The following is a 22,954-nucleotide window of genomic DNA, read 5'->3' as shown; positions in this document are numbered from 1 at the left end:
CAGGTCATGGTTACTCTGGCCCCTTCCAGGTGCCTCTTATCTACAATAAGCCTTCTCCATCATACACAGGAGCAATCATGCCCTCCTTTTTATTTCTTTTTTTTTTCATTCAGTAACCTCATCAGAATCCCTTAGCCCTGTCCTACCCCCTCCGTAACAACCAGCTGATCTCATAGGCACTAATCTGTACTCACTAATCTCTTTTCCAAACTCTTGGCCCCTGAGTTAATTATAGCAGTGTTTCATGCCACCCACCTCAACCCTATTCTTGTTCTCTGACTCCCACCAATCTACACATTCAGAGGACTATGGATATAAGAGGCTGGGAGGCCAGCTTAGCAACCAGAGCTGGAGGCTGATGTGCACTTTGTCTCTTTCCTCAGGTAATATTCTAAATCTCCCTGCTTCTAGCCCATTCTAAGCCTACGATCCTTGCCTTTAGCATCTCTTTAGGGGAAGGAGAGGGGCATCTTTCCTGATGCAAGCAAATGGATTTTCAGGCTGAAGTAAGAGACTCCTAGAACTCACCACCCCCAGCTCATCCCTTTGACCAGGCCTAGTAGGTATCAAAGGAAAGCACCAGAAGACACTTCTCTCTCTATGGTTCCCTAGCACCTGAAGAGATGTGTGGGGCTAGGGTGGGAAATTTGGAGGAAAGTAATAAGTGAGATGATAAGTAAGGGCAAAGAGGGACTTCAACCTCCACAGAGGCTTCTACCACCAACACCAAGAAAGCCAGAGCAGCAGCCCCTTCTCTCCTACACCTTTCCTCCTCCTTTTTACCTTTCTTCTTTCTTAGATGGAGGTCAAAAGCATCCTAATTCAGGTTCGTGTCCATTTCAGGGACAAACAGAGAAATAATCGAGTTATTTATTCATTCATATAGTTAGCAAACATATATTGCCGATGACTGTGTGCCAGGTGAAGTTCAGTATCATACAGGCCAAGAAACACATTTTAAGAGCCAGCGTGGGATCAAGTGGGATAACTAGAAAGGGTTACAAAACAAGGTGGGGAGCAATCAAGAAATACACTAGACATCCTTCTGCCTTTCACAATATGCCATATGCGTGCATGCATGTACACACACACACACACACACACACACACACACACACACACACACACACAGAAAGAAAGGCAGGCAAACTGAAAGACAGAGACTGACTTACAGAAAATAGGGAGGGAGGTGTTCTCCCCTAGTCCAGTTGGCTAAGTGTATAACTGAAGAGGTGCCCTAGGTGTTGTGCCTGGTTTTCGGAGCCCCAGACCAACCCAAAGAGCCCGCACCTCTGATGCAAAAGCAAAGGTTTCTTTTTATTGTTCAAGCTGGCCAGCTTGGATCTCACTCCATGGCAGGGAAATGAGATCCAACCAGCCAAAAGAAAAGCTTTTAAAGGGGAAGACCATAAGGTTGAAGACCACAAATTTCAGAGTTTCCGTGATTACTTAAGGTCATACAAAGTACAGAGTAAAGCAGTAACTATATATTTTAAGCAAAATACATTTGAGTATGATAAGACAGGGCATGGGGTTGCAGGGTTACAGAGTCACAGGGTCTGTCAGTTATCCCCTTGGCCGAGGGATCTTTTTTATTTTTTATTTTTTTTAATCATTTTTTATTTGAATTAGAAACAAGATTGTTTGACATGACAATCCCAGTTCCCTTCTCCCTCCCGTCCTCCTCCACCACCCCCCAACTAAAACCTATCACATATCCTTTCTTCTATTCTTCCCTGACTCAACCTTTCTGCTCCCTCATGACCTCTGCATCCCTCCTCTTCTTCCCTTCTCATTCTCATAGCTCCCTCCCCCCTCTTCCCATGCTCTCAATTTTGCTCAGGGGATCTTGACCCTTTCCCCTTCTCCAGGGGACCATGTATGTCTCTCTTAGGGTCCTCCTTATTTACTAGCTTCTCTGGCAGTGTGGATTGTAGGCTGGTAATCCTTTACTCTATGTCTAAAATCCACATATGAGTGAGTACATACCATGTTTGTCTTTTTGTGATTGGGTTACCTCGCTCAGAATGGTTTCTTCTAGTTCCATCCATTTTCCTGCAAATTTCAAGATTCCATTGTTGGTTTTTTTTTTTCTGCTGAGTAGTACTCCATTGTACATTTTCTCTATCCATTCTTTGGTTGAGGGGCATCTAGGCTGCTTCCAGTTTCTGGCTATTACAAATAGTGCTGCTATGAACATTGTTGAACAGATGTCCTTGTTGTATGAATGTGCTTCTTTTGGGTATATGCCTAGGAGTGGAATTGCTGGATCTTGTGGTAGACTGATTCCCATTTTCTTGAGGAGTTGCCATACTGATTTCCAAAGTGGCTGTACAAGTTGGCACTCCTACCAGCAGTGGAGAAGTGTTCCCCTTTCTCCACATCCTCTCCAGCATAAACTGACATTGGTGTTTTTGATTTTAGGCCGAGGGATCTTTACAACCTTATCACCAGCTATTAGCAGACGTAGGAATGTTGACACAAGTGGTGGACATTCTCCTCCCCTTCTCTGAGAGTTGGGCTCAGGCACCAGCCATGGCATTCCCAGTCATTAAAAGTTCCCTCTTCGGGGCCCAGGTTTTTAAGCTTTTATTAATTTTAACTTTTGGTTCTTTATAGGAAGGGGGAAGAACAGGAAGCATTGAGTGCTGGTGTGGTATCTAAGAAAGTAAATTTTCATTACACTGGGTACATCTCTGTGGGATACTGGAGTGAAATGTGGAAAACAGGGATTAAATAACTGAGTTTTCCTCCTTTCCCTTGTCTCAGGAAAGATTCAGCATAAATTCCTCAGCCAGCATGTCCACATAAGAATTCTGTCTATTGATGTTGATCTGTGGATTGTTCCTTATCCAAACCTGAGTATTTGTCTTTGGACTGGAGGAGTTTATAGCTTTGGCCCCTACCCCAATTATCTCTACCTTTGCTCTATCTCATGCTCTTGGAGCCTCTTCTAATCCTAGGAATCTTTTCTGTTCCCCAAACTTCCCTTTCTTTTCTTCTTTTGTCTCCTCTTTTTTGCTCTGCCAACCCCTTCCTCTTTCTGATTTTGAGCGTTTAAGAAGACTAGCTCCAATGGGAAGGTAAGAGAACCTGACCCAGCCAGAGGGATGAGTGGATATGTTCTTCAAGATCTCAGTGGGTTGGACTCTGGGTTTCAGGACAATTCATTCAAAGACAACTTCGAGACTGATACAACAAGTTGTTCCACAACAGCTTTCCATCTACCTGGGGAAAAGAGACTTCGTGGATGATTCGGACACTGTGGAGCCCATATCTTAGTGAGTCCCAAGTAGGAAAGAGCCTGGGAAGGGAGTGGGAGCCAGGAAGTAAAAGAGAGACCATGAATGATCATGCAGAACAATGAGGCCAACCGAAGAGTAAAAAGGGAAGAATCACTTCAAGAGTCAATCTCTGTTTCGCTCACACTTAACGGTTTTCTGACCAGGATGCCACCTCTCCCTCTCTCTGCAGAGTAATCCTTGTTGACCCGGAGTACTTAAAAGGTCGTAAGAGTAAGTAAGATGCAGAAGTCCCAGCCCCTTGCAGAAACATCACACAGACAAGATAGGCGACCTTACTGAGAGGCCTAGACTAGAGGGGCATGAGAAAAACAGAAAGCAGCAGGCACTGTGAATGCGGTCTTCCGGGTCCCGACAAGTGGGAAGTTCGGCCTAATGGGGTCACATTCTTTTGGTTATAAAAAGAGCTGGAAATGGAACTTGGATTGCTTATTTTTTCCCCAAAGAGTATTCAAAATAACTATGTTTCTAGAGAACAAATAAAATTATACTTTTCAAAATCACACTAAACAAAGACATGTGTTGAAATTAAAATAATGTCTTTATAAAATTTCTGGTTTTCCCCATTATTGGTATGGTGGTTCTGCTTGACTACTTGTTTCAATTTAAGCTTAGTCTGCCTATGGAGTAAACCAATACATAGAAAAATCCATATTTTTACATAAATTTTATGGCTTTCAAATTCTAACAACTCACTAAAAGATTTTTAAAGACCTGATAGGACTTTAACTATTTTTTCCTCCCTCCCTCCCTCCCTCCCTCCTTCCCTTCCTCCCTCCTTCCCTCCCTTCTTCCCTCTCTCCCTCCCTTCCTCCCTCTCTCTCCCTCTTTCTCCTTTCTTTCTTCCTTCCTTCCTTCCTTCCTTCCTTTCTTTCTTTCTTTCTTTCTTTCTTTCTTTCTTTCTTTCTTTCTTTCTTTTTCTTGTACTCTAAGTGTCCCTCAGGCTTCCATTTTGCAAGCTCTGATATATGTCATTCCATCGAGATATTTTTCACTGTTTTTCGTGTGGGGGGCAGGGAGAGAGAGAAGGAAGGAGAGAAACTCCCTAAACATTCCTTTAACAAAAATTCCAAAGGGATAATAACCAAGGCAATAACAGCAGGAAACAGCACTCTGGCAGCAGAACTCTAGTTCAAGATTGCACTGAAATATTTTCCACTGTATTTTTCCTTTTTAATTCTCACTATGGATTAACCCCACTGTGATCCAACTGGACTGAAAATTAGATTCAACTGGAAAAAAGATTCAGAACCAGTTGGTGACTACTAGTCTAAAAACAGCCTTTAGATATTGAGGGATAAAAGAGCCATCATCTCTGAGATTAAGCACCATAGATAAGCAATCTGGCCAGTTTCAAATATCAGAGAAACTTGCAGTATAGCCACAAATTGGCTAACTTATATATAAGTAACAAATACTCTTTCTAAAATCTAAATGCCCCCCCGCCCCGAATTCCTAAAGATGCTCAGAATAACATAGGAAATACTTAATTTAAAAAATTGCATGTTGTTTGGTATGTTAGCCTACATATATCCCAGCACCTAAGAGTCTGAAGCAAGAAGCAAAGTATAATAAGTTCAAGGTCAGGCTAGCATGCAGAGTGACTTTCAGGACAATGGAGATACATAGTCAGAACTCATCTCCCCCAAGATGTATGTTTACTCAGAAATTAGATATGTTTTTTCTTCTCCTTTAAATTCTCTTTTGTGTCTCTTTGGCAGAGTTTTATATTGTTTTTCATTTAAATTTACTCCCAGCTGTATGTTTTGTTACTTTATGAACATCATCTTACTTTCACCGTATTTTCTCATGGGAGTTTCTCTGTTTTAAAGCCCTGGATAGACTTAAAGTTACCCATCTCTGTTCTCTACCTTTCCTTGATTCCATCCCTGTCATTTTAGTTTGGGAGTATACCTGCCTAACCCATCTCACACTCCATTAGTATATTTCTCAGATAACAGCTGCAAAGTAGGAGTTCATTTGTACCTGTTCCATTTTTTGCCAAAATTTCTATCATCTTTATCATCATAGTCATCAATCATTCATGTCTATGGATATTTCTAAATAAAATTATTTTTCTTTGTTAAAGATGGGGCCTCAGCCGGGCGTTGGTGGCGCACGCCTTTAATCCCAGCACTCGGGAGGCAGAGGCAGGCGGATCTCTGTGAGTTCGAGGCCAGCCTGGTCTCCAGAGCGAGTGCCAGGATAGGCTTCAAAGCTACACAGAGAAACCCTGCCTCAAAAAACCAAAAAAAAAAAAAGTCCCATTTCCTCATTGTGGCCTTAAACTCACTTTGTAGGTAAGGTTAATCAGTAATTACGTCCTGATCCTCAACCTCCACCTCCCAGGTGCTCCAACTACATCTAAACACCGCATTAGGCTGCAAAGGAAGTTTTTATACATTAACTCCCCTTTTTAAAAAAAAATTTATTAGTTCAAATTAGGAAGAAGCCTGCTTCACACGTCAACCCCCTCTCCCTCTCCCTCCCCTCCCCCCCTCCCCTCCCTCCCCCTTTTTTTTGTTAAGGCGTGCACCACCAACATCCGGCTAAAAGTTGGTATTGTTTTTATTATGTATACAATATTCTGCCTGCATGTTGCCTGCGGGCCGGAAGAGGGCACCAGATCTCATTTACAGATGGTTGGGAGCCACCAAGTGGTTGCTGGGAATTGAATTCAGGATCTCTGGAAGAGCAGTCAGTGCTCTTAACCTCCAAGTCATCTCTCCAGCCCTACATTAACTCCTTATAAGCATCCTCTTCTTGAAATTTGGTACAAATGAGTCTTGGTTCTGGAGTCTAGATCTGAGTAAGTTGAAGTCCTGAACCTGGCTGGGGATGCAGTTTAGTTGACAGAGTGTTTGTCTAGCATGCATGAAGTCCTGCGTTCAATCCTCAGCACTGCAGAAACCAGACATGGTAGCATATACTCAAGAGTTCAAGACCACCTCAGGCTACATGACACCCTGTGTCAAGATAAATACATACATAAATAAATAAGTAGAAGGAAAGGAATCCGGAACCATTGCCAAACTTTTTCTTTACTTAAGGATTGTTGTGAAGTCTACATAATAGAGTTATGGCTCACAGTGCAGTACTCTTTGTGTATTGAGGGTATGCATGCGCTGCCTGAATATGACGGTAGTACATGTATGTGACTATGCAGATACGCATGCCTATTCACCCACATGCTGAGGCCAGAGGTGACCTCTCAGTGTCTTCCTCTATACCTCTCCACCTTATTCCCTGAGATGAGGGTCTCTCACTGAACTAAGCCCACCATTTTGGATAGGCGGGATGGCCAGTGATCTCCTGGGTTCTGCTTGTCTCTTCTCACAAATGCTGGGATTACAAACACATGCAGCTATGCCCAGCTTTTTATATGGGTTCTGGAGATTGTAATTCAGTCCTCATAGTTGTCCTCTTACCCACTGAACCATCTCCCGGGCTCCAGTCCTTTTTGACAGTTTCACTAACAGATCCAGGGAAGCCAAGGGATTTGTATAAGCCCCATTAAAACCCAGATATCCTGATCCTAAATCTTTTTTTGCAATTTTGTTATTATTATGTGTTTGTTTGTGCAGAGATGTATATGATCTGTGTGTCGATGCAGATGCGAGTACAGTGTGGGTGGAGGTCAGAGAAGAACTTTAGTGTCAGTTCACCCTTTCATCTTCACATCTCTCATGTTTCTGCTACTCTGTCTAGCTGACCCATGAATGTCTGAACAATTCCCTTGCCTCTGCACCCATCTCAGCTTATGAATGCAGGGATTACACATACAAGCCACCACTTCCAGCTTTTTGTGAGTTCTTTGGATTGAAATGAAATCTTCCACCTTGTGCAACACACACTTTCACCTATTGGTACCTGACCCTAAATCTTTTTTGTTTTTTGTTTGTTTTTGTTTTTGTTTTTCGAGACAGGGTTTCTCTGTGTAGCTTTGGAGCCTATCCTGGCACTCGCTCTGCAGACCAGGTTGGTCTCAAACTCACAGAGATCCGCCTGCCTCTGCCTCCTGAGTGCTGGGATTAAAGGCATGCACCACCAACGCCCGGCCTGACCCTAAATCTTATTAACTCATTTAAACTATTAAATATTTTGGGCATAAAAGTTATATCTATTACCTAACTTTGAAAGGAACTATAGAACCTCAAGTTTCCTGTGTCCTTCTTTGAGTCTCTGCCCCTTATCCTTCTCTTTTCTCCTACCCACGTAACCACTTTCCCAGATTTAGTGTTGTTTATTTCATTATGCTTGTATACTTACACTTCACATTTATGTATCTACAATCAATTTTTATATTGTTACATTTTAAGCTTTATATAAATGGTAATGCACTGCACATTTAATTCTAATAGAATTTTTTTACTCCCTTTGTATTTAATCATGTTAATATATTTCTTAGTCCATTAATGCTGCTATACCAAAATACCCAAGACTGGGTGATATATAAAAGGAAAAGAAATTTATTTTCTCACCATTCAGTAGCCTGGCAAATCCAAGTTCAAATGATTAACATGTTCAATTCTCTGGTAAAGGCTTCTCTTTGCATCTAAAATTACGCCTTGTTGCTGGACCCTCCAGAGGGGAGGAATGTTGTATCCTTAGGTGGAAGAAGGTGAAACAGAAAAAAAAATGGGTGCTACATAAGGCTTCTTTAATAAGGGCCTTACCCTATTCATAAGTGAAAATGATAAAAGATTCAATTTTACTGGATAGCAGCAGTTTTCCAACGTGGTTATATTAATGCAGCTCCCACCAGTCATTTATTTGAACTCCAATTGAGCTACAGCATCGTGAACACTTAGTGTTGTCTGGCTTTAATATTTTTGACAGTCTGATCTGTATGAAATGTCATCCCACTGTGGCTTTAATTTGAATGCATCTGATTACTACTGAAACTACACAAATCATTAGTCATTCATTCCACTTGTGCTTCTGCTAAGAAACTGTCCTCATTCTTTGCAAACTTTTAGAATGGCATATTTTTACTGATTTGTAACAGTTATTTTGCTCATGTATGTGCAGGTATGTGTGGAGGCCAGAGGTCAACCTTGGATGTCATTCTTCAAGAGGCACCATATACCATGTTTTCTGATACTGGATCTCTCACTGTTCTGGGGCTCACTGGTTAGGCTAGGCTAGCTGGCTGGCCACTAAGACCCGGGGATCCACCTGTCTCCACCTAGCAGTGCCAGGGTTGAAAACATGTACCACTCCATGCCCCACCTTTTAAACATGGGATCAAATCCAAGTTCTCATGCTTTCACAGAAAGTTCTTTGCCAACTGAACTATATCTCCTCGGCCTCCCAGAGTTCTTTATATTCCAGATGCTACACTGTTGTAAGTGCTTCAAATATTTTTACTCTGGATTTCCTTTTTTCTTTGTGAAACTTTTCACACAGAGACGTCTAAAATTTTACTGCAACCAAATGTGTTGATCCTTTTCTTTATGGCCATACTTTTTGGATTATATTAGCTTGCTTCTCTGTGTCCTCCTATCCATTTATGATATCCTTCACTGCTAGTCTAAAAAGTCACTCTCTTCCTTCTCTGCCTGCAGTGCTTGTCATGTTGACATGTGCTTTTCACTATAGCTATGATGACTTGGGTGTGATTGGTCTCACATTCCGCAAAGATCTCTATGTGCAGGCCAAGCAAGTGGCTCCAGCTGAACCCATCAGAGTCCAGGGACCCCTTGCAGCTTTACAGGAGCAGCTTCTGCACAAACTTGGGGCCAATGCCCACCCTTTCACACTTCAGGTACTGCCCTCAAGTCTCAGGCAGTCTCCAGAGAAGATTAAGATATAAAAGAACAGGAAAGGTGTCCCTATTTTGCTGAGTTCCTTTTGATTTCTTAGATGGTTGCTAACCTGCCCTGTTCAGTGACACTGCAGCCTGGGCCTGAAGATTCAGGAAAGGTAAGGGAAGAAAGACAATGAGCCAGTCCAATGACATAACCAACTTTAAAAAAGGGAAGGATTTTTCTTGTCTCTTCCCCCCTCATGGTTCAGTCTATGGCAACTCAGTTTATTTGGGCTTGTGGCAACATAAATAAATGGGAGCACATGGTAGAAGAGTCATGGTCACCTCACAGGGCCCAGGGAACAAAAAGAATACCAAGAAGTGCATGCCTGAAATAACCGAACTTCCTCAACCTCTCTTAAGAGGTTTCAACACTTAAAATTTTTACCACCTCCCAATAGAAACATCAACTAAACTAGGTGTGGTTGTACACATTTTTAATCCCAGCAATTGGGAGGTGAGGTAGGCAGATCTCTGTTGAATTTGAAGCCCACCTGGTCAATATAGTGGGTTCCAGGTCAGCCAGGGCTACATACACAGTGAGACCCTGTCTCAAAAAGAAAAGAAACATAAGCTGGGGCCAAGCCTTTAATTCACAGGCATCTGAGTTACAATGGGGCATAAGGATGAAGACATTTTCATGTAGTCCCACAAGGGAGAGAGTGATAGAACTGGAAATACATTTTCTTTGTTCCTGATTCTTTGCAGCCTTGTGGGGTTGACTTTGAATTGAAGAGTTTCTGTTCAGAAAATCTGGATAAGAAAATCCCTAAGAGGTATTCTTCAGTCTTCTCCAAATTCTTGCCTTAAACCTCTATCACAGACCCTGCTCTTAGGACAGAAACAGACCTAGTCCATAGCACCATTGCCACCAACTTAGATGTCCTGTTCTGAGTCCCTCTGATTTCACTTCTCTTCTTCACTATAGGACATGGGTTGGCAGCCATGTAAAAAAACAAATGCCACATATTTACATTTTGTGGCCTAGCAAGTCTTGGTTGCAACTGCAATAACTCTGCTGTTGTTGCACTAGAACAGTCATGAATACTATAGAAATGAGAACATGTTGCTGTATTCTAACAAAACTGAATTTGTGGACACTGAAATTTGGATTTTATATAATATCTATATCATGGAATATGGCATTTTAATTTATTTTAGCCACCTACAATTGTAATCATCATTCTTAGATTGCAGACCACAGATAAACAAGAAACAGGGCAGATTTAGTCAGTGGGCCAGTTTGCAATCTTTTGGGCTGCAGAACATCAAGGATTCAAGGCATTCTCTGAGGGAGGACTTTCTCCCACCCCACCCCTGAGTAAGCACAAAGCTTTAAGAGTAGTATGGGTGGTCTGTGGTTCCGGAATTAGTTTTGTATCTTATCCTCTGGCCTCTACTCAGTGATTCTGGTTATACGGAAAGTACAGTTTTCACCTCTGGAACCAGACCCTGGTCCCTGGGCACAGACCATTCCAAGCTTCTTTCTGTCAGCTCAGTCCCTACAACTCAAGGCCTGGATGGACAGGAAGGTTGGTGACCCCACCCCCAATATCATATTCCTTATTATTAGAACCCCTCTCATAGCCCCTTTTTTACTGATGTCTTAACTTGGGTAGGCAAAGATGGGAGCTGGGGAAACAACAGTTTTAAGGAAACAAAATTTCTAGATTTAGGTCTGGGTGTCCTCCCTCCAACCTTCTCCTGGTTCAGGTTCATTACCATGGATAAGCCATTTCTGTCCATGTTTCTATCAACAACTATACCAACAAGGTCATCAAAAGTATCAAGATCGCAGGTGAGTGTCTTATTGCTCTACATCTGAGCTCCAAACCACAGGCTCTAAAATGCAGCTGCACTCCTTATCCATTTACATTTATCTTAATTTTCTTTCCAAAACATGGTAATCACTGCTGGGCAGTGGTGGCACATGCCTTTAATATCAGCACTCAGAAGGCAGGGGCAGGCAGATCTCTGTGATGAGTTTGAGGCCAGCCTGGTCTATAGAGAAAGTTTCAAGATAGCCAGAGCTACACAGAGAAAGCCTATCTGGAAAAAACAAAAGGCAAACATGTGATCGCATCTTAATGCATATGTATAGGATCGTAGCAAAGGGCGGTAAGCTGGGGTCATGAAGGTGATTGCCTGATTACTCATGTTCTTTCCCTGGCTTTTTCAGTTTTGCCGGTCACAGATGTTGTCCGGTAATCACTAGACAAGTACACGAAGACTGTGTTCATTCAGGAGTTCACGTGAGCTGGTGCTGGGGCTAGGGAGAAAGTGGAGGGGATGAGTGAGATGGTGGGAAGAAGGCCAAGAGACAGAGAAAGGGTTTTGGAACAGAAGAAAAAGCAGGGAGAATCTAGAAATGAGGAATGTCACAGTCAGGACTGAAGTATAAAAAGGGAGGAAATCTCTGGAAGACCACCACAATGCTAGGACAGGGATTTCCCACCACAGTTAATTTTTCCTATTCTTCATAGATAAACCAATTCTCTTTACTTTTCCCAGTGGTTCTTGAGACTATGGCAGATACTCTTGGGAATAAAAGTACACTTAGTTGACAAGGTTGCTTAAATTCTTCTCTTGTTCCCTTTCAAAGAGAGACAGTAGCTGCTAACTCAAGCTTCTCCCAGACCTTTACAGTAACCCCACTCCCGGCTGCCAACTACCAGAAACAAGGCCTGGCACTGGATGGCAAATTCAAGCATGAAGCTACTAATCTGGCCTCTAGCACAATGTAAGCTCATAGGTAATTTGCAACCTCTACTTCCTATCCTTAAGCCATCCTACATGCTATATGTATGGTTCTGAGGTTTCCTCTTCAGTTGAGCCTATTTGTCTTTTAAAATGCCCCTCAGCCAGTGTTCAGCATGCTCGCAGGCCTCAGAGCCAGCCTCAAGCTAAATGAATACCTATTGGACTGATAGTAAGCTTAGGTCTTAGGTACTAAGAAAGGAAAATGCAGAGAACAGAAGATCTTTGTTATATAAGATTTTCACAGTCCAAACCAGTCATGGGGGTGCATACTTGTCATCCTAGAACAGTTAGTGGTCAGCACTGAGATAGGAGAATCTCAAGTTTGAGGCCTCCTTAGGCTATACAGCAAGACCCTGTCACAAAAATGATACCAACAAGGGCTGGTGCGATGCCTCAACAAATAAAGGTACCTGCTGTTAAGCTGACTGCTTGAGTTCAATCTCTAGGACCCACATGGTGAAGGAATCAATTCTTGTTGTCCTCTGACCTCCACATGTTTACCATGGCACCTGCACTCCCACATCCATACAAGGGCACAAGATAGATAAATAAAATGTAATAATAATAAAAAATGACCCAGGGTGGTGGTGGCACATGCCTTTAATCCCAGCACTCAGGAGGCACAGGCAGGTGCATCTCTGTGAGTTCAAGTCCAGCGTGCTCTACAGAGTGAGTTCCAGGACAGTCTCTGAAGCTACACGGAGAAACACCGTCTCAAAAAATCAAAATAAATAAAAAAGAAAAAAAGAACCCTGACGTTTAAAGACAAGGGACTTGTTCAAGGTTGAATAATTAGGAGGCAGACAGGATTCTAATACATGTCATCTGGCTCTAAACATGTGATCTCTACAATAGTTACTATCTAGAGAAGATAGAATGGAGTGGAAGGTTAGATGAGAAACGGTGGGAAAGGAGGATATAAAATGAGAATTATATGACAGGAATTCATCGAATTCTTTGATGCCATTCATTTGCTTCTGTGCCTTCAGATTAGCATTAGATGTGTTTCTCATCAAAGCCATTTGTCTACCATCCACAATCACAAGTGTCCAATTTCCCCCATGCCTTATCAAGCAACTTGTTGTTATTTGTAGAAATAGCCTTAGAAATTATCTAAGGAGCATTATTTTGTAGGGAGATCAGCACCCCAAAGCAATCAAAGATCCTTACAGCTTTTGGTATTTTATTTTTCAGTCAGCAGGTTTTTATTGATCACTTACTAAATGTTCATTCCTATGCAAAACAATCAGGATATGGAAGAAATTTAAGCCAGTCTTTGCCTTCAGTCAATATAAGGCCTAGATGAGGAACACAGAGGAATGCAAATGTAATCCAATAGTTAAGTGTTAGCTGCATTTGGTTCATATTATGAGTCCAATAGAAGTTAAAAGCCAACATAGCGGGCAAGGGATTCTCAGAGGAGATAGAATGAGCTAGATCTTGAAGAATGTGTAAAATCTGGATACTAATAATAGAAGAAAGAAACATTCCAGACTTGGAACATGGAAAGGGGAGAAGGTAAAAAGTGGGAATCCAACATGGCATTTTAAGGAGCACAAAAAGAAGACCGGTCTGCCTAGGTTGTGTTCTAGGTGTTTAGGAATTAGGGAAGAAATGGGAGAAGTAGATGAGGCTAGATTGCTTTGGTTCCTAAAAATCAAGCAAAAAAATCAATAATAAAATATGCCCTTGAACAGACAGTAACACAGTCAAATGGAAGTTTAGGAAGAAAAATGTCATCCCAATTGGGTAGAAACAATTACAGCCTGGAATATCATTTGGGAAAAGACACAGGCAATGGGGCATGGTAATAGGAAAGCACAGGAAGGATTTGGGGGAGCTAAATTCAATTATATTCCTAACACCCCAAAATTGACACTACAATGTCAAGACTTCAACCTGGAATGGACAAGGAGCTCCTGGAGATCCTGGTGTCCTACAAAGTTAGAGTCAACCTGATGGTGTCCTATGGGGGGGTAAGTGAAGGTTTCCAGTTGGTCTGGACAGGGTCTGGGGGCCAAGGGTTTCTTCCTTGTTTTCCTTCCTTTTGCACTGACCCATTCAAGGGATTCTGCTTCTTCCAGGCTAAGTTCACCTGTGAACTCAATGAACAAGTCACCCCCCCACTAAAGCCCCATTGTGTTACTAAATTAGCTTTGATTCCTTATCCCCAGTGAAACTGGGTTGACTCCTCCTCTACTAATTTGCCATTTTATTCACAGCATCCTAGGAGGTCTTCCAGCCAGGTAAGAAGCTAGGGTGACAGGACTAAGGCAAGGCAGGGAGGAAGAGGGCATAAAGAGGCCAAAAGAGTCCTCTGAAGAACAAGGACCTCCTAGACTGTTAAAACTGAAGGAAGGTCAGTGACGAGGTCCTTTCAGGACTTCAGTAACTTAACGTTGAAATGCTTGCAGTGACCTTGGTGTGGCGCTGCCCCTGATTCTGATCCATCCAAAGCCATCTCTTGGTGAGTGACCACATGAGGCTCCCAGGAACAATCATCCTGAGGGCTGGAGCCCAAGCTGTTCTTGGGAAAGAGTGGTTTGAGATGGAATGACAATAGGCAGATAGAATTTCTAGGTTTTAGGGAACATATAGGGGAGGGGAAGGCCCAGAAAAATAAAGGAGGGAGAAGAGCAAAGAAATTTCTTCATGGAACTGCAGAGCCACTTAGGACCTTCGGTTCCATTTTCCATCCCTTTCTATGCTTGCCACAGTGGCTACCAGGTAAATCACTATGAGGTTTGGAAGCCCCACCCCACCCCCTGCCTATTGCTGTTTTATGATGGAATTTTTAAAAGCTTCCTTCACGTATTGCTTTCAAGACTGTGAACCGGAAGCATGGTTTAGCTTCATGTCACAGTCTAGTGCTTCCCACAGCTCTCATTTTCCTGTCTGTTTCCCTGCCCGTCACCTGCTGCTCTTCTTGAAATTGTTCTTCCCCTTCATCCCTTCCATTTTTCCTCTTTCCTTCCCTCCAAAACCCTATTCTGTTGCTAAGTTGTCCTTATGATCACTTACCCCCTGACAAAACTGGGTTGGTTGCCCCTTCTCTATTTTAAGCTGTTGATTTGGGGTCTATTCTATCCACCTCATTCTTGCCTTTTTGAAATTGCTTCCCTCTACCCAACCCTCCTTTCCGTTGTTTCTCTTCTAACACTCCTGCTGCACCATTGTCTAGACAGATTCAAAAGGGAAACAAGCCCCCTGGAGGGGAGGGCTGAGAAGCAGGAAAGGGAATGCCTCTCTAGAATCAAGAATGTGGAGAAAACCCAGGAAAGAGTTTGCTAACCTTCCATTCCCCTCTGCTGCTTCTGCAAGCTCAGAGGACATAGTCATATCGAGGAGTTTATCCAGCAGAACAGCCAGGCACAGAGTTAGAAAGCTCCAGCAGGAAACGAAGTTAAGAGAAGCCTATCTGGGATAATCCTGTGTGGAAGTCTCCACTGCAACTCTAATCAATTGCTTTGTCCAGACATGGCTGGTGATCTCTGTGCTATTTCATTCCTTTTGGAGAGTACTGGAACTACAGAGAATGATGATCTGTCTGCTTCAGGCACCTGTCCCCTTCCCCGATACTTATTCACAAGCCTGATTAGATTACCTGTATTAAGTACTTTGCCCCTGTGTGGTTCCAGACTTTGACAAGTCACTTGCCTTTTCTCTCTTTCTTCAGCTATCCTGGTCCCCACCTGATCACTTATTCTTTTAGTTTAATTTTTTATTCATTTTACATATTAACCCCAGTTCCTCCTACTTCCCCTTCTCCAGCCCTCCCCCACCTCCCCTCTCCCATCCACTCCTCAGAGAGGGTAAGGCCTCCCAGTCAACAAAGTCTGGCATACCAAATTGAGACAGGACTGTAGGGGACAGTAAGCCATGCCTGCTAGAAGCTGGCTACAGGTGTGCCTGACCACGCCTGTCCCCTACACAGGACCAAGCCCTCCCCCTGTATCTTGGCTGAGCAAGGTATCTCACCACAAGCAATGGGCTCCAAAAAACCAGTTCATGCACCCGGGATAGGTTCTGGTCCCACTGCCAGGGCCACCCCAGCAGATCAAGCCGCACAACTGTCACCCACATTCTGAGGGCTTAGTTTAGTCCCATGCAGGTTCCCCAACTTTCAGTCCAGAGTTCCTGAGCTCCCACTAGCTCGGGTGAGCTGTCTCTGTGGTTTTCCCCATCATGATCTTGACCCTCCCTTGCTCATGTGATCCCTCCTCCCTCTCTTCAACTGAACTCCAGGAGCTCAGCCCAGTTGATCACTTATTCTTGTAATCACCTTCTGGCCTAGCAGTACCTAAGGCTTACACTGTAAGGAAGCCCAGAGAGGAAGCCAAAGGGGTGTGGCTCCCAGGCCTGGCTTTGGCTCCAGTTGCTACTGGAGAAGAGCGTGATGTAATGTTAGATGGTACAGGCTCAAGAGCAGGAAATCACTGTTACACCATCTCTACCTGTCCAGTTCAAGGAATGCTTTTGGTCCTTCTAAGGTGAGGCTAGAGGTTATGGCCTAGAGAGCAATAGGAAACACAAATGCCATTCTCTATTTTTTTTTGTTTGTTTTTTCGAGACAGGGTTTCTCTGTGTAGCTTTGGAGCCTATCCTGGCACTCACTCTGTAGACCAGGCAGGCCTCGAACTCACAGAGATCTGCCTGTGTCTGCCTCCCGAGTGCTGGGATTAAAGGCGTGTGCCATCAAGGCCCGGCACAAATGCCATTCTCTATGCAAAGCCAGGCTCATATTTCTGGTCTGGGATGGGCTGTGAGATAAGAAGCTGTGAATACTATGGAATGAGATGGGGAGGCTACTTCTAGGGTGAGTCCCTCTTTGTTGGCACATGCTGGCAGGGGAGGGGGGACTTAGAGACTGTGAAGTAAGGACAACGGTTGGTCTTTCAAACAGACAAGTACCAGATGTATGGGCAGAAAGAAGTGATATGTCATCAATGTGGTGTGTAACATGGCTGATCTGAACAACAAATGGTAAGGTCTGTTGGTCTGCACACCTAAAGGCCAATCCGTGTGTTCTGTCTACATGGGGGAGCAGAAATCAGTGTTGGATCAGAAAAGTCATGGACTCAAGGCTTCTAGTGTTCCTGGCCCTAGACCAGCATCACTATATGTAAGAAGGGTTTAAGCTCACTCACTAACTACAGGGTTCCACCATCTGGTCCCTTTACTATCTTCCTTTGACTAGGCAACTCTCTGCAGAAGAGGGTAAAGAATAATCTAGGGACCTCAATGTGATGTTTTTTGAGACTAGTGCTGAAATCAGCTGCAGTGTGAAAAACAGAACACCCATTTCTCTTTAAGACACATCTTTTGCAATGTCTCTAGTTACCCATAACCACTTACTTTTAGTACCCTAGATTGCCTTATGATACCAAAGAGGCAAGGTTCATCCCCACTGCCACCCCACCTTGCAGCCTGAAAGCACAAAATCATCTCAGCCTCTGGACCTTTAAAAATTTTACTTGCACTATCCATATACTAAGACAGCTCTTCTAGTATAGTTTCGGCCCTTCCTTCCATAAATGGCTTCACCTCCACGGCTGGAAAAAGGACACATCTTTTTTTCTTAGCTTTTCTTGGGTAGGAAGTGTGAAAGCAGAGAAGCAAATTTCACTCCGTGTTAAAAGCTAGAACAATTTTTCTGTTTAAGTGGTAATGGCAAACAATTAACTTTAGCCAAAGGTGGCTCCTTTGACTTTAAGTGAAGACCACGTGGTCAGAATTCCTTTTTTTATTAGAAGCTGTTCCTAGGAGTTGAGATTGGACTCATATCCTAACTCTACTACTATCCTTACCATAAAACTTAAGGGCTGAAAACTGACTTGAGAATTTTCAGAATTCAGGCATCAAAACCCCTTTCCCTATCCATGGCTTAGGTCATGGCTGCCTAATTTGAAAGATAGCAGCCATCCTCTCCCATCCCTAGGGTTATGGTGGGTTGTTTCATTTTGTTTTTTCAAGACAGGGTTTCTTTGTGTAGCCCTGGCTGTCCTGGAACTCACTTTGTAAACCAGGCTGGCCTCGAACTCAGAGATCCTCCTGTCTCTACCTCCTATGTGTTGGGATTAAAGGCTGTTTTGTTGTTGTTATTGTTTGGGTTTTTTTGAGACTGGGTTTCTCTATGTCAGTGGCTCACAACCTGTGGGTCACAACCCCTTGGAAGGGGTTGTTGAACAACCCTTTTGCCAGGGTCACCTACGACCATGTGAAAACAGATATTTACACTATGATTCATAACCGTAGCAAAATTACATTTATGAAGTAGCAATGGAAATAATTTTATCATTGGGAGTCACCACAACATGAGGAGCTGCATTAAAGGGTCAAAACATTAGGAAGGCTGAGAACCACTGTTTTATGTAGTTTGGCTGTCCTGGAGTTTGCTATATAGACTAGTTTGACCTAGAACTCACAGAGACCCTCCTGCCTCTACTTCCTAAGTGTTGGGATCAAATGCACGCACCACCACACCTGGTTATGGTTTTAATACTCTCTTCCAACTCATATACTTAAGAATAAAACGACTTCCAGGCTGGAGAGAGATGGCTCAGAGGTTAAGAGCACTGGCTGCTCTTCCAGAGGTCCTGAGTTCAATTCTCAGCAACCCTATGATGACTCACAACCATCTATAATGAGACTGATTCTCTCTTCTGTAGTGCAGACATACATGGAGACAGGTTGTTGTATTCATAATGAATAAATGAATCTTTTTAAAAAAAGAATAAAACAACTTCTAGAAGCTGTCAGTTTCTTTTACATCTCACAGCTACTGAGTGACACAGAGCATCTTATCTTCATTGATGACTAAAATATATCTATACAGGATGCAGTTTCAAAGCAGCTAGGGTAACTTCAAAGGCTAGTACAATTTTGCTCCAGTTTCATTAAAATTTGTGTATGTATGATGCTTAAAAACATACACTGGAGAAAAGAAAGCATCTTCAAGAAATGGTGCTGGGAATACTGTATGTCTACATGCAGAAGGATAAAATTAGATCCGTATCTATCGACTTACACACACACACACACACACACACACACACACACACACACACACACACACACACACGTTCCAATGGGTTTAGAGACCTATGCATGAAACAGTACACTACATGATATGGTCATAGGGAAAGACTTTCTAATAAGACTCCATTTGCCAGTATTCAAGCATCTGTACTGGCCTGTCCTTGGGGTTCTGACAGGATATGCCCTCAGCTGCAGCCACTAAGAGCACCTCCTGTGCCTATTCAGTATGTTCCCTTTTAATAGGGCCCTGCCTTTCTCCCATCCCTCTCTTTCTATCCATCTGTCTGCCCCCCCCACGTCTTTTCTCTTTCTCACTGTTCCTGTCCCTGGAGGGTCTCCTCCCTCCATTTTCTCCCTAATTAAAAAAAAACTGTTGCATGGTGTCTTTCTCTCTCAATCCACTTTTTTAAAATTACAGCACCATTTACTCAAGAATTAAGACCAACAATTCTCAAATGGAACTTCATAAAACTGAAAAGCTCTGTATAGCCCACAGAGTGGTAGAAAAATCCTTGCCAGCTATACATCTCTCAGATAATTAATATCCATAATATATGAAGAACTAAAAAAAAACCCAAAACCAGAGTCAAAATAACAACAACAAAAATCAACCAAAATAAAACAACCCAAACGACCCATTCAAAAATGGGCCTGGAACCTAAACAAGGGAGTTCTCAAAAGAAAAAAAAATATGGCTAAGAAATATCTCAAAAAATGTTCATTGTCCCTAACAATGAGGAAAATGCAAATGAAAACAACTTTGAGATTTCACCTTATCCCAGTCAGAATGGCAAGCATCAACAAAACAATAAACAATACATACCGGAGGGAATACAAGGAAAAGGGAACTCTCATTCATTGTTGGTGGAATTGTAAACTGATGCAGCCACTCTGGAAACCAGCATGGAGAATTCTCAAAAGGCTAAAAATAAACCAACCGCATGACCCAGCTATACCACTTATTGGTATATGCCCAAAGAGTTGACATCTTCCTCTGAAGATACTTGCCCAGCCACGTTCGTTGCTGCTATATTCACAGTAGCTAGGGAATGGAAACACCTAAATGCCCTTGAATGGATAATGAAACATATATACTTTGGAGTATTATTCAGTTGTAAAGAAAAATAAAATCAGAAACTTTCCAGGTAAATGTATGGAACTAGAAAAGGCCATATTGAGTGAAGTAACCTAGAAGTTATATACACACGTAACAGTAACAATCCATGAAAGAAATATACAAGAGGCCAAGAATTTGAAAGAGATTGAGAAGGGGTATATGGGAAGGGTTTTTAATTTTTATTTTTTAATTTTTTAAAGACTTTATTTACTTATTATGTATACAACATTCTGTTTCCATGTATATCTGCACACCAGAAGAGGGCACCAGATCTCATAACGGATGGTTGTGAGCCACTATGTGGCTGCTGGGAATTGAACTTAGGACCTCTGGAAAAGCAGTCAGTGCTCTTAACCTCTGAGCCATCCCTCCAGCTCCTATGGGAAGGTTTAAAAGGAGAAAAGGGGGAGCAAATTATGTAATCATATGATATCAAAAAATAAAAGAATTTTGAAAAATCATGTATACACCTGCTTGTCTGTATGTGCCCCAAATGCATACCTGGTGGCTGCAGAGGCTGCAGTTACTGATGGTTTTGAGTTACCATGTAGGTGATGGGAATTGAACCTCTGGAGGAGACACCAATACTTTTAACTGATGAGGCATCTCTCCAGTCCCCATGGCTGGAACTCTTGTCCACACTTTTTAGATAAGTTGCTGTTTGCATTTATTTAATTACAGTGTGTGCATGTATGTGAACGTATGTGCCATGGCATGTTAAGTGGAGGTGAGAGGATACCCTGCAAGTCTGTTCTATCATGGGGATCATGGGGATCAAACTCAGGCAACTGGGCCTGGCAGCAAGTGCCTTCACCTGCTAAGCCACTTCATTGGCCCAGATTATTTTAAAACTTATTAGGTGGATGTTGTTGGATTTCCTTTCCCACTTTCCCAGTCTGCAAGCCACCTGCATTAAATAATATTTAACCTGAAATCCAACTCAGTGTCACTCTACTGGGCCTTGAAGAATCTTTATTATTTAAAACAATAACCATATTAGTAAAATTAAAATAATGAATACCTGTGAACCTCAGCCTAAAGCAGTGGTTCTCAACCTTCCTAATGCTGTGACCCCTTTAATCATCATGTTGTGGTGAACCCCAACCATAAAAATCATTCCATTGCTACTTCAAAACTGTATTTTTGTTACTGGTATGAATCATAACGTAAATATCTCATATGCAGGATATCTGATATTTGGCCCCTGTGAAAAGGTCGTTTTACTTCCAAAGGGATCATGACCCACAGGTTAAGAACTGCTATCCTAGAGCAAGATCTTTCCAAGAAACTTCTATGGGCTTACCCCTAGCCCATCATGTAATTCTCAAAGGTCTTGTGCAGGTAGCCATAGCTGTGGTGTGTTAATGACTACAAGGCTATGTCATACCCAGAAGACAGAAGATAGTTTTTTCCATCTTCTGGCTCCAACATATTTCCACCCCACCCCCTTTTCTGCAATGTTCCTTCACCTTAGATGGGATTAAAACTTGAGTGTTGAATTAATAAATTAATGGTGAGGAAAAAGTCTCAACTGAAGGCTACAGAGATGTTTCAGTCAGTAACCTTGTTGAACAAACATGAGGACATGAGTTTTAATCCAATAGTGCATTTAAAAATGCAGGATGTTCTCCCATCCAAGTACTAACCAGGCCTGACCCTGCTTAGCTTCCAAGATCAGACAAGATCGAGCTCATGATTTTTAGACATAGAGCAAAGGATCACTAGCCTACATTCCACACTGCCAGAGGAGCTAGGAAACAAGGAGGACCCCAAGAGAAGATTGCATAGTCCCTCAAAGAAGGGGATGGGGACAAGAACCCCTGACCAAATTGGAGCCCGGGGACAGGGAGAGGAAGGAGAGTCTTCTGCTGTTCGAAGCAGAAACAGACACCCATAGCTAATCACTGAACCATACTAGTGGGATTCAGTTGTGGAGAGGGAAGAGGGTTGAGCAAAGGAGCCAAGACGGGGATGGAGAGACCTGCAGAAACAGTGGACCTGACCTACTGATAGAATGGAGACCCTAGTTATAAAGCTGGGGAAACAGCATTGGACCAAACCAAACCCTCTGAATGTGGGTGGCTACCAGCTAGGAGCCCAAGACAGTCTATGGCTCCTCTGACAGCGGAGCCTGTCTTTATCCCTAGAGCACAAATGGACTTTGGGAGTCCATTCCCTATGGAGGGATACTATTGCAGCCCAGACACAGCAAGGAGGGTCTAGACCCTCCCCCAAACAATATGACAGACTTTGAAGGTCCTTAGTAGAGGGCCTCACTATCCCTGGAGAGGAGTAGGAGTGTGTGGGTTGGGTGGGGAACATGGGAGAAGGGGAGGGTGAGGGAATGGGGGGGGGGTGGATATGTAAATATGAGTAATTAAAAATAATAAAAAAATTTTAAAATGTTGGATGTTAAACTGGGTGGTGGCACATGCCTTTAATCCCAGCACTCAGGAGGCAGAGGCAGGTGGATTTCTGTGTGTTTGAGACCAGCCTGGTCTACAAGAGCTACTTCCAGGACAGCCTCCAAAGCCACAGAGAAACCCTGTCTCAACCGCCCCCCCCACCCGAAAAAACCTGTTAACTACAAATGGGTACAGTGCTATATACCTGTAATCCTTGAATTTCAGAGGCTAAAGCAGGAAGATCATGAGTGCAAGGCCAGCTTGGATTATGTAGCAAAAACCTGTCTCAGAAAAAAAAAACTCCACAAATTTATTAACCAATGAAAAAGTCTTGACTTTAATATTGTTCAATAGACTCAGCTACTAGTTTTGTGGAAATATCCAACCTTTTCTCAGATGGCCACTGGGGGTCAGCAGAGCAAATCAGAGGATAGGTTTCCCAGGAAACACAGCTCTGCTCAGAAGATACAGAGCCAAACAACAACAGAACTGAGCCTCTAGCAATATCTTTAGTATAGCTGGG

The 22,954-nt window shown here is 42.8% G+C and overlaps 1 protein-coding gene across 1 annotated transcript; it reads left to right on the top strand.

Annotated features, from left to right (window-relative positions):
• Positions 1–906: 906 nt before the first annotated feature.
• Arr3 (arrestin 3) lies at positions 907–14,346 on the top strand. The gene is given in 15 exon segments (XM_027431766.1): positions 907–979; positions 2,425–2,466; positions 3,055–3,083; positions 3,217–3,281; positions 3,475–3,515; positions 8,870–9,069; positions 9,168–9,227; positions 9,820–9,888; positions 10,509–10,643; positions 10,825–10,909; positions 11,291–11,363; positions 11,714–11,851; positions 13,763–13,857; positions 14,105–14,117; positions 14,286–14,346. Coding segments are annotated over 15 exon segments (1,179 nt in total).
• Positions 14,347–22,954: the final 8,608 nt, after the last annotated feature.

This window comes from Cricetulus griseus, chromosome X (genome assembly GCF_003668045.3).
Source record: "Cricetulus griseus strain 17A/GY chromosome X, alternate assembly CriGri-PICRH-1.0, whole genome shotgun sequence".
Classification (NCBI taxonomy): domain Eukaryota; kingdom Metazoa; phylum Chordata; class Mammalia; order Rodentia; family Cricetidae; genus Cricetulus; species Cricetulus griseus.
This window is presented reverse-complemented; position numbering and strand designations above follow the sequence as displayed.